The 12,430-nt window shown below is 32.6% G+C and overlaps 2 protein-coding genes across 11 annotated transcripts in view; one reads left to right on the top strand and one right to left on the bottom strand.

Moving 5' to 3' along the window:
* Positions 1-10,510, bottom strand: part of LOC145256327 (uncharacterized) — a 288,407-nt gene extending 277,897 nt beyond the window's left edge. For 8 of the 10 annotated variants that reach the window (XM_080115089.1, XM_080115090.1, XM_080115100.1 and 5 more), the window contains exon 1: positions 10,403-10,508. The gene's annotated coding sequence lies outside the window, so the exon portion shown is untranslated. Of the gene's footprint in view, positions 1-10,402 lie in introns of all 10 variants that reach the window. The other 2 variants (XM_080115098.1, XM_080115092.1) reach the window with 1 other exon arrangement.
* The window catches only part of LOC145256328 (fibrous sheath-interacting protein 1-like), a 100,290-nt gene continuing 92,475 nt past the window's right edge, over positions 4,616-12,430 (top strand). The window contains exon 1 of the mRNA XM_080115104.1: positions 4,616-4,648. Coding sequence (XP_079971230.1) covers positions 4,631-4,648 — 18 coding nt within the window. The 5' untranslated portion in view covers positions 4,616-4,630. The remainder of the gene's footprint in view (positions 4,649-12,430) is intronic.

The raw sequence follows: 12,430 nt of genomic DNA, 5'->3' as shown, positions 1-12,430 counted from the left end.
AAGGTGGAGGACTGGAGGGGGTATACTACGCTGGGTTAAAAAATACAAAAATAAAAGTCTACCGCTTTAGACTACAAATGTCGGAAGCCATTACGATATAATCGAAAATTTTCGTTCCGAGTTATGTCCCCAGTGTGTGAACTCTCCACCGTTTACTTTAATTACATCCAAGAAAAATGCAATTTTACCCAAATTTCCGTAAAAATTACTTTTAACTATAACTTTCTACTCAATGAATTTCCGTAATTTTTGGATATATTTTCGACATAATTAAGTACATAATATTGTTTTTGCTTAAAACGAGACATTTTTTTTAATCGATCTGTTGATTATACTTTAAAAAGCACCGAAAATCCTATAAATGCCACGCTGATATTCATTGAGTGTGTTTCTACCATTTTTTTTGTTGTTTTGTTTAATTTTCGATTTTGGAGCGATTATTGAGACACCCAAGATGTCAGCCACGTTTTCCATGTTCTAACTTAACAATTTAAAATAAATCATAACATAAAAACTGATCAAAGTAGGTAGAAGAGTAACTTACATTGCCTTTGGTAACATTTATTTCTTATATATTTGTTTTTTTTTTTGCCATTTTTCGTTTTGTTGTCTATATAACTGGAAAATGCACTTTGATTATTATGGTATCGTTTGATAAAGTGATTAATTGAATCAAATTTAGAATGACAACAAAATTGCTGACAATATTGATACGGTCATCTGAAGAATCTCGATAATCGATCAAAAATCGAAAATTAAATACTGGTAGAAACCCAGCCAATAAATTTCACGGTGACAAAAAAAAACTTATCCAGGTTAGTAGAAAAGTTACTTTGGTAACTTATTTATTATATTGTTTTCTATGGATCTCCAAATTGTTGTGAAATTGCCAACGTTTTACGCACTGACATGTCAACATTGTATATCTACTTTTGACGGATAGATAGTGGCTTTAATTGAATCAGGGGAGTAGCGTTTGTTGTAAATTAAACAATTAGCATATATATTATTGAGAAAAAAAAAAAAAATGGTGATTTTAAAAAAAAAAAAAAATTTTTTTTAAACATAATGTCCTTTTTTCTTTTTACAACTTCAGGGTGTGTATATAACTTTTAATTATTTAAACTCTTCAGCTTTATAAAATATTGCAATTTAAATTTGAATGCAATTTAAAATTGAATGCGTATCAAAAATTTCATGAAAATCTGACTATTAGTTGATTTTTGCTAGATTTTTTAAACACGTGTGTTTACGCCTTTAAAATGATCACTACATAGGAACGTGATTTTAAAGCGTCGATAATGTAAATACGATTTTGGTCTCGCGTTTTCATTATTTTCGTGCCCTGTAAAATAATTTTTTTTTAATATTATTTGTTTATTCGAGGCTTCTTATTTTAAAATGGTACAAAAAGTTAGCGTGATAATATTAAATTACAGTTACATCGTGTTACATATAGGGAGGGGGTTAAATCTCTGTCAGGCGTTATAGGTTATAGGTAGCTATTGATTTTTGGTTTGCTTTTACCATTTTTTTTTTTCGTTTTGACTATTAAATGCTCAATTTATTTTTAATTAACTGTAGTTATATTTCACGCTATATTTGATACATAGTAAATAAATAAAAAATATTAATTCAATAAAATACATACGCGAAGGTGTCTATAATTATTCCAGGTTAATATAGTTCAGAGGTAAAACACATCCAATGAATTTTAACAAGTGCTCAAAGTAAAACAAAATATACCTTTTAGTATTCAATTAAAGTTCATTGGATGTGTTTTCTGCACTTCCATTTCTTGTTCTCTTTCGGTGGAGGATCAGTCCTTCACGACTGAGACAATTTTTTATTTTTGTACCATTTCTCCACGTTAAAAAACGACCTTGGTGTCTAACTCTGTCCCGTGGGGAGGCATAGTAAATAGGTATATTATATGACTCCATACTGTTCATTGTTAAGTGTTTTTTATTCAATAAGCCTGACGAAAGGCTGTTTTTGTGAAGATTTTCAAACGACATAATGTTTGAATTTGTCCGAATGGTCTTCAAACAATTGTAACTAACAATGAAATACACTATTTATTGCTATCAATCTATTCCTTGATGTCTTTATTTTGTTAAAACGATATATGAATGCTCAATTATGAAATATAATTTTGTAGCTTACAGTTTAAGTCATTTCATTTTGACTTAAAACTTATTGGTATATGAACGATTACAGAATTTTCAATTATATAAACCCAGTAAAATTCTCGGAATACTATAAGACATAATTATAAAATACCTAAAGACACTAGTGTTTCATCCTTTCGGGAATCATCAGTGCAGGGTATCATGATTAACACCAGTCGATAGATTCGAACCCGGCAACAGAAGCCATCTCTGGCTTCATTAGCAAAGACCCAATCCATTCGGCTACTGTTAACAGCGAGAAATATTCTTGATATTTAAATGTTTTTTAACGTCTGTCAGAGTGATCTAATCATTATAGGAGTCATAAATTTTTATATTTGGCACAGATTGAAAAACTAAAAAGGCTGCATGAAAAGTCTAAAAGGAGTAATCCTTTTAGACTTTTCATGCAGCCTTTTTACTTTTTCAATCTGTGCTAAATATCAAAATGCCAATAAACATTTTGCTAAAAATATTTCCTTTGATGAGATGAGCCATTCATGGAAAATTCGTGGATTATGGAAAAAAAAAAAACTTTAAATTTTTACATTCCTTGTCGAATAATAAATTTCGAATTTTTTTTTATTTACTGAATTTAATTCCATATATAACTTTGAGAGTTAGAAGAGAGTAAATTCAATTCTATAAGAGGAAGTAAATTCAATTCTATAAGAGGAGACTTATCGGGATAATATAAAGCGCAACAAATTTCACTCTTTATTGTCTCATATATATATATATATATATATATATATATATATATATATATATATATATGGAGGGAGAGAGAGGTGGGGGGGGCAGTAAACCATTAGCTAGAATTAGATCCGAAAGTTTAAGTGTATTTGAAATTGAGAAATTTAAACAAATAATTTTTTTTTGGGGGGGGGGATAAATATGAAGAATTACTCCACCCTCGAAAATTTCTTTAAAATTACCACTCTTTAAGGTTTTTGGGATTGCTGAAAACGAAAATAACGTTGAAAATTACGGCAAACGAGTAGTTTCCAAGATATGAAGACATGCATTCACTTTATGGTCACCTTTTTTTTTTTTTTGAGGGGGGGGGCTATCGGTTTGTTTTTAGTTCTTTTTTTGGAGGGGGATATTCAATTATAGAACTTGTATAGTTTTTTAACAGGTGCTTATGCAGTTTAATTAACTGTTTTGAGCAGAAAAGCTGTTTAATATTTTACAAAAATTCTGTTTACATTTGGTGGGAGGCGGTGGAGGGCGGAGGGTGTTGTGGCGGTTCTTCTGCTCGGTTAATGTCGGCGCGTTACTTACGTTAAAACGGTTAATTAAACTGCATAAGCACCTGTTAAACAACTATACAAGTTCTATAATTGACTATCCGCACCCAAAAACAGAACGAAAAACAAACCGGCAGTCTCCCCCACCAAAAAAAGAAAAAGGTAACCATTAAGTGAGTGCATTTTTTCATATCTTGGAAACTACTTGTTTCTTGGAATTTTAAAAGTTAGTTGTAATTTAAAGGATTTTCCGAGGGTGGAAAGAAAGCCCCCCCCCCCCCTCGAAAAAACTGTGGTCACAAAGTGGATGCTTTTTACGTTAAATTACTTTAGAAAAGTGATCCCCCACTTTTTTAAAACTAACATTTCATATCTTGGAACCTACTCGTTTGCCGTAATTTTCAACGTTATTTTCGTTTTCAGCGACCCCGAAAACCTTAAAGAGTGGTAATTTTAAAGGAATTTTCGAGGGTGGAGTAATTCTTCATATTTACCTTTTTTTTTTTTTTTTTTTTTATATTACATATTTTGAATTTAAAGTTTTAGGATCAGCTGCGAGCTGCGCCGCGGCCAAAGCAAAATTGTCATTTTTTGTCCTCTCGTCGAATACACACGTGATTATGCAATTCGAATATTTTGTTTTACAAAATCAGACGGAGAGAAGAAAATAGAAAAACGAGGCATAGGACGAATTAGTCGAAGTAGACTTGGGTTTCAGTTTTGTTTTTTTTTTGTTTTTTTTTTGTTTTTTTTCACTTCATCATGGCTGGTTGTTGCGTAGTCTTTTTTTCTTTTTGTATTTTTTAAAATCGTTTAATGTTCACTGTTGTGTTTAGCTTAAAACATGCACTTAAATTCCAGTTTTTTTGGCAGGCAACACATTTTAAAATGTGAGGAATCCAATCACCCCCTCCGGTCCTCCCCCCCCCCAAAAAAAAAAGATTATACTTTGAATAATGTATATAAAATTATGCATGATCGAATCCATCGGTATTTCCCGATGAGAACCGCATCCCGAACGAGGAGATAAGATTTGGGAGAATGACCTAGAACAAAACAATACTATATCCAAATTTAATTACGTTAGCACAAGCCTTCGGGCTAATTATCGGAGAGGATTATGGTTTTACTTAGTCCTGTGGGGGTTGGGAGAGTATTCATTCTCCCAGGCATTACCTCTTCTAGAGAATATATTGGTCACCGTGGATGCTGACGGGTCCGACCGTAGGTAATTTTTTACTCATCCAAGACTGCCACCTTTTTGATGGGAGATAAAGTTCTCACTATAAACCTTGATAATGGGAGTGGGGGGATATACTTCACGGAAACTGCAACTATTAGTAGCAGTAATTTGATAGAGTAAACCTTCCAAGTTACTGCCCCATAATAACAAAATTATAAAGTTGTCTCTTTTTGTTTCTTTAAAAAAAAAAAAAAAAAATCGCCATGACCTTCAATTTTCACCTGGTCCCATTCCGCTTATCAAACTCCACAACTTCTCAAATGAGGACCAGTTGTTGCACGCACTTGCAACGCTTTTACGGCATTTCTTTATCAACGAAATGAACGAGAACGACGCAGTTCTAATTCCGTTTAAGAAAACTACACTTTTATCATTAAGGTGCTTATTTAGAATTACACTTAAAAAAAAAAAAAAATATTTCTGATGTCATGGAACTAAAATTTCATATTCGAAAAATCAAATTGATGAAGTAGTTTTTTTGTGTTTTTAACGAAGAAAATAAAAATGTACGATTTTTAGCGATACTAAATGTATTCATTACAAGTCCGAATTTGATCTCAATACTTCGAATTTAGTTGTCTCCCCCTTGTTTATGCTGGTTCCCAAAATATGGTCGACCAAAAATCATTACGTCTCGCTGTCATAAAATTTGATTTTATTAAAAAAAAAAAAAAAAAAAAAAAAAACACACAACAAAGTGCTTCTACACTATTGAGACAATTTCTGAAATTATAAAACTGAATTTCACATGAAAACAATGGTATGTACGTATTCCTCGTATTTTAAAGATAATTAATTATATCCAAAAATTACGAAAATCGATCAGGTAGAAAATTATTAAAAAATAGAATTTTATGAAAACGATTGTAAGACACGGAAGAGTTAAAAATGGAGGTAATATTCCGTTTTGATTTAAACAAGATAGCAGCAATTTTTCACCTAAGACGATTAAAGTTGTTTTTATTAATAATGCAATAATATTCACGTAATTTCGACTGCATAATTTGGAAGCTATCATTGTAACTTATTAGGATTGACAAAAAATTAGTTGAAACCTTTGTTTTTATCTGAAAATTACATTTATCGACTATAAAATCTAGTCTCAATTCTGAAGAAGAGTTATAAAAAAAAAAAAATTAGATCAATTTACGCGATTTTTCGAGTATAACACGAACATCGGTATTTTTTCCGACTTGCCCCAGCGTAGTATAAACATCCCTAACCACCCCATATTAAGAACGGCTTTCGGAATAAACACTCCCAACCTCTCCGGCCTTCACGGTTGGGGGTGTTTATTCCGAAAGCCGTTCTTAACATGGAGAGGTTGGGGTGTTTATAATACGCTGGGCATGGGCACGTGGTACAAATTTGCCCGTGACTAGTATGTATATCAAAGATTTTGCGTTTTTTTGTTTTTAGTTTAGTTCTAAAACTAACACCATGATTAATTAAATAACATTCAAGTTTTCTTCGCAGTTTCAATAAACGTTTTCATTTAAGTCTAAGAAAGATATGAACAAATAACTATTAAAATTAGAAATAAGAATAATATGCATAAGAAAAAAAAAAGCACATGGCAAGAAATGTTCTCAATTTCGTCTAAAGAATTCATAGGATAGGAGGGAGATATTTTTATGCAACAGTTCAAAGAACAGGATGATTGTTGCTTTTTACTGGTTTTATTATTATGACAGAATTTTGAAACTTGAGTTATAACGGTATATAGTTTGATATTTGCTTTTCAATGTGGAGAAAAAAAGGCCAGCCCCCCCCCCCCAAAAAAAAAAAAAAATTGGGGGTACTTTAGATTGGAGCAAAAAAAAAAAATAAAATAAAATAAACGATACTTTTTGCAGAATACGAACAATGTTTTTTTTTTTTATATAAGATTTTCAAATTAAATTCAATTTTACGGTATCTTTTGTTCATTTAACTTGTTAGGTGAAAGTACAGAATCGTTAACAAAATGCCCTCCGCTCCATGTTAAATAAAGAACGAGTTTCTAATTTCAGCACGGTCCAAATACCAAATAAAAAAAAAATCACCTCGATCTGCAAGGACTTCTATCTTGGGTAGAACAGATAATACACTTTAACCTTTACCCGAAAAGTCGTTTCTGAATTATTCATTAAGTCGATTAAGCAGTTAATTATAACTCGTTAACGAGAAAATTGCATTGGTTCAACGTTCAGCTTTTATAGACATTTTATTCTTATCTTAATTTTTAATGAGACACTTTTTTTTTTATAAATCTTTTGTCGTTTTATACAAAAACTCAAATTGATGAGTTATTGTAAAAAAAATAAATAAATAAATAAATAAATAAATAAAATAATCCCTATATTGATAAAATTATAAGACAATTTCACGTGGGTATGATTTTCGCGACTACAGGAATTGAACAGGGTGTCCCAGAAGTCTCACATAATTTAGGTCTTCATAAAAAAAAAAAATAGAAATGTTTATTTTCTTGTTTATTAGATGGATAAATGGAGGATTCTAGCACACAATAGATTTGGGATGTTCCCAAATAAAAAAAAAAGTTAAGGATAGATCTGGTGATCAAGGTGGTCACTTCAGGGAGATGAGTGTATGGTGTGCAACTTGTGGGACAGGGACACCCTGTATATTTTATTGATGCAGAATATGAACCGTGCTGTAATAACATTATTTAGAAAGTCATTAACATGGGGGGGGGGGTCTTTTTACTATTCTGTACTGTCACCTAACAATTTTATTTAAAAAGGGGCACCATAAAAAATGAAATTAACTTGAAAAACTTATCTATAAAAAAAAAAAAGCATCAATACCATTTTAACAATGGTTTTATTTCAATAAATGGTATTTTTTTTAAATAAAAATGCTATAGCGTAAAGTAAGTACTTTAAACGAACTTAAGAAAAAAAAATCCACCCTAGTGCATTTCAGTTTCTTCGTACAAAAAGGCAAACATTTTAATAGTTTGTTAATAATAGCTAAAGAATTACTTGGTCATCCTTTGAGATTTGAAAGGAATTTGGAAGCCTTTAAACTGTCACTTTAACCAAAATTCTTACCAAATCCTCATTTATTTAAAAAGAGTGAAATTACTGATTTACATCCAATAATGGTCATTTTTTTTCAAGTTTTGTCACCCAGTGTTTACAAGGGTTTTGTGCAGTGCAGAGGCTCTGCACTGCAGAGCCGTCATCGACAGCATGCAACGTTTTTTCTTTTTTATAAACAGTTATTATATTCCAAGAAATTTCTAATTCATATATTAAAAAAGAATGTTTGGGTTTGTATTACTGTACACAGATTCGAAAAAGTTGTCAAAAAACAAATATATAACAAATAAATGTTATCAAAGGCAAGATAAGTTACTTTTCTGCCAAACTGGATATATTTTTTGTGTTTTTATTCAATGTAACATTTATTCAGCTCGAAAAACATACAGTGTTTACCGATGTATTCGAAAATTCAAGATGACGTCTCGTCTCACACCCTCTTTAACACCGTAAGTTTGGAAAAAGGTGTTATAAATAAAAAAAACTATACAAAATACTATTAAAACCCGCCGAATATATGTCAACCTATGTCACGGTAACATATATTGAGCGAGTTTTTAACAGTATTTTATCCGTTTTTTTATTTATAACATCTTTTCCCAAACTTACCGTGTTAAAGCGAGAATCAGACGCCATCTTGAATGTTCCAATACATCGGTAAACACTGTATGGTTTTCGAGCTGAATAAACATGTTACATTGAATAAAAACACGAAAAATATATCCAGTTTGGTAGAAAAGTAACTTATCTTGCCTTTGATAATATTTATTTGTTATATATTTGTTTTTTGACAACTTTTTCGAATCTATGTGTACAAACCCGAATGTTTTACTAACGAGTTACCACTTATCAAGATTAAAAACTACTCAAGGAACAAAAGTTAACGAGGTGAATGATTGATTGATTAGAAAGGAATGAAAATGATGAATGGAATGAATTAGGTTGGGGGGGCGGTTTATGTTAAGTATTTGTTGATATTGGATTTGTTAACGACCATGGTGTCGTCTGCAGGGTAGGAGTGCTGCTGAGGCTGTGTGTGGCTGTGCCGTGGTGAAAAAAAAAAAAAAAAAAAATGATGACAGACTAGAAAATAGAACATTAATTGATATTGACAAATATTTTAATCAGAACTGCGTAAAAATATTTGTATGCTTTTGTATAGACCACGCCACGGGCCACGGCCCATGGCTGACACCATATTGGCTTGGTAAAATCCGATAACTAATTACGACAGACCGAAATACGATTAAACAAAATTAAACTTGGGTTCCTGAAACGGGGGGAAAAAAAAAAAAAAAAAAAAAAAAAAAAAAACGCATTTGTTTTACTTACATTGCATAATGCATCTTACACACACGCGCGTGCGTTTTATTGGTGCTTATGCAGGGAAGGTACCGTGCTATTTTTTAAATAGTATTTTTTAATTAAATTCAAGTTTTACGGTATCTTTTGTTTATATTAAACTATTAGGTGAAAGTACAGACTAGTTCCAAAACTAGTTAACAATAGGTTTCTAAATAATAACGTTATTTCAGTACGATCCGTATTCTACACGGAGTACCTCCTTTTTTGTGTACGATTGTTTTCTAGTCAAACTTTTATTTATTTTTTCATTTGACGTGCAAACTTATGCTTTTTTTAAGTAATTAGTGAAAATTAAGTCCGTACGGCCGTCATTGTTTACATTCTTCTCAGCTAATTGTTGTGCTTTACGATGGATGATGCCCTGGAAAAGTCACTTCTGATTAACGTTTTTGACCAGTTATCAAAAATATGCAAACGAACGTGGCTGGTTTTTTCTCCCCAGAGTAACAGAATATGTTAAAACTCATAAACAAATAGTGACTTTTCCAGCGTATTCATCGTGAAGCATACAATGATTAGCTGACAAAGAATGTAAACAAAAACGGATGGAACTTGATTTTCAATTATTTGTTTTCGGCGTGATTTGCTGCAGCGTTCGTGTTTTGGTTTACGAAATTAATGGAATTTTTCATTTTTCTAACACTTAAATAGCACGGTACCTTCTCTGTATAAATACCAAAGCAACAAATTACTCCGAACGCAACACTCAACAGTGTAAATATGTCAGTATTTATTTATTTATTTATTTATTTTTTTTTTGCGTTTCTAAAACCCCAAGTTTAATTTTCTATGGTTGTTTTATTGTTGTAACTCGTTACCGAATTTCATCGAACCAATATTCGCAGCCATGGGGGTTATACAAGTGCCCAGTATTTTTAATAATTGTAATAACTAATAACAACGAAATATTTGAGAGCTAGGACAGATGATAAATGAAGGCGTGGAAGATAAAATATATACATTGTCTTTTGTTGCTTTTTTTTGTTTGTTTTGTTTTTTTCTTTTTCATCAACTAGCAGAAAAGTGATGTAACTGTTGCAACAGAGAAAATAAATAAATGATGAAGAAAGGGGAGGGAATAGCAAAAAAAAAAATAGAGATGATGATGACGACGATGATAATTGAGTTCATCATCACCATCATCAGGTACCCCCTGGCCAATTCTCATCCAGCAATCTATCCACCTTTCGAATAAAATATGAGTCAAACGATCCTGTCGACACGAAAGTAGATCTATCAAACCTTCCATTAACAACAAAGAAATGCAGCGACATCAAAGTCCAACTGATTAGCAGTCTATAATCGAGAAGGCAATTTACTTACGAAAAGTGTTTCTTCTCCATGTTGGGGAGAGCTCCGCTAGAGTTGTTCTTCTTGTACAGGAGAGTTCGTCGAGAGCTCATGAATTATTCATGAGCTGCTTTGCTACACAAGTTAACCACGCCCCTAATTTTTACTTTCAATTTTTTTTTTTTTTTTTTTTTTTAATATAACTTACAAAGATATACTTTTATTTATTTATTTATTATGTCGAATAGTATTCTTGGTTTAAAATATAATCTATCAACTTTTAAAAGGAGGAATAAAAATCTCTCTCTCTCTCTCTCTCTCTCTCTCTCTCTCTCTCTCTCTCTTTCTTTCTTTCTTTCTTGTATTAGTAACAATTTTTATACCTAGAGATATTAGTGTCTCACGCTTATGCAGTTATCAGTGTAGGATTGGATAATTACTGCTCATCGAGAAATTCAAACCCAGTCACAAAGACACCCTGGACATAGTAGGCTAGCGTCTTTCCTCCAGGCCACCGGCAACTAACACATGAATTGAAGGGAATTAAGTACCTATGAATGCCATAACGACAGGCGTTCACAGTAGACAGTCAGACAAAATATTCAAGTACGAGAAGCTGGAATGAGGCATTTTCGCTAAAGTTGACCGCTTTTTCTTAATTCTCTAAACAGGGCTAAAATTAATTTCTGAAAGTGGTCTTTAGTGTGTGTGTGTGTGTGTGTGTGTGTGTGTGTGTGTGTATTATTTTTTATGGAAATCGTGCCAGACAAGATATGAAGGCACTTGATGTAAGGAAACAACTTAAAGGTCAAAAACTAGCCAACAATAAATGTTAGACTGATAAATTGCGACCCAGAAAACAGCAATTTTCCCCTCTTTGTCAGAACCATCACTCATGGAATGTGAGGACTAAAGGACAAAATAAGGGATGCAAGAGTTAGGAGGATGTTAAAAGAATTAAAACTGTATGAACATTATTTTATTTATTTGTTTGCAGACTGTTATTCTCATCTTTTTTATAGTTGTTGTTTTACGACGTTTCGGACAACTATTTCTCTGGCCTCGATCAGGTGGTTAAGCGCAACGGGATAGGAATGCTGAATCTATTAACTGTATCTTCAGTAATGACTGACTTCCATAGTTGTTGTTGTCTCGCCACGTTTTGGCCAACTAAACCTCTGTCCGGCTTTGGGTAGGATTGAAACCATTATTTTCAGACAATGCTCACCTGCAACCGTAGAGATTCAACGTCTTTATCCACTGCGCCACGGGGCCCCAAAGTATGAACATTACTTGCTAGTTATTCTACCTGTTGGCTTGTTATCGTGCATTTATCAAAGCAAAAAAAAAAGTACAATTATCATAATAGACGAATGGTAGTTGCCAGAAGCTGTGGATATGTGCGTTTGTTTGAAGGCAATAGCAGTCGTAGCTACAGGCTTCTACTGCTTCATCAACCAATGCCAAAATTAAGAAACTTCATATAGGTAATATACATAACATATACTTTTTCTTTTTTTCTTTTTTTTTTAATTACATTTTCTCCCCAAACAAGGCACATTGGCACTTTGGTGTACGGGGCTACTATCAGGGGCAACAACTACAGGGGTACTATGTAGGGATTTGGGCAGCAAGATGTCGGTTCACGTTGCACTTGAACTTCTGCACGTCAGTACAGTTGGGGAAGCAGGGACCTGGAATGGAATTCCAAAGTCTAGCAGTTCTGGGGAAGAAACTACTGGAGTAGAAAGATCTTTTACATCTAGGGATCTCTACAGTATGGGGGTGGGATTTAACAGCCTATCGGCTGTACTGACCTCCCAGATCATGTGTGGCCTAATATACACTAAATTCTGTGGATCTTGCTTTTGTATTTGCATTGTGGCATGGTCCCTGGCCTAGGTAAAGGCCATCTTGGAGCATTTTAGCGTATAGCCAAGAACCACACTGACATTTGATATGAATTGGGGTAAGAACGTTATTGTTGTAATGAAGGTAGAAAATGAAGAGGGTATATATGGAATATGCAGGCATAATAAAATGATAATAAGATAAAATATT

The sequence above is a fragment of the Euprymna scolopes genome, chromosome 32, assembly GCF_053919585.1.
Source record: "Euprymna scolopes isolate OS-2025 chromosome 32, ASM5391958v1, whole genome shotgun sequence".
In the NCBI taxonomy this organism is placed as follows: Eukaryota; Metazoa; Mollusca; class Cephalopoda; order Sepiida; family Sepiolidae; genus Euprymna; species Euprymna scolopes.
Note: the sequence above shows the minus strand (reverse complement) of the source record. Positions and strands in the feature narration are given on the sequence as shown.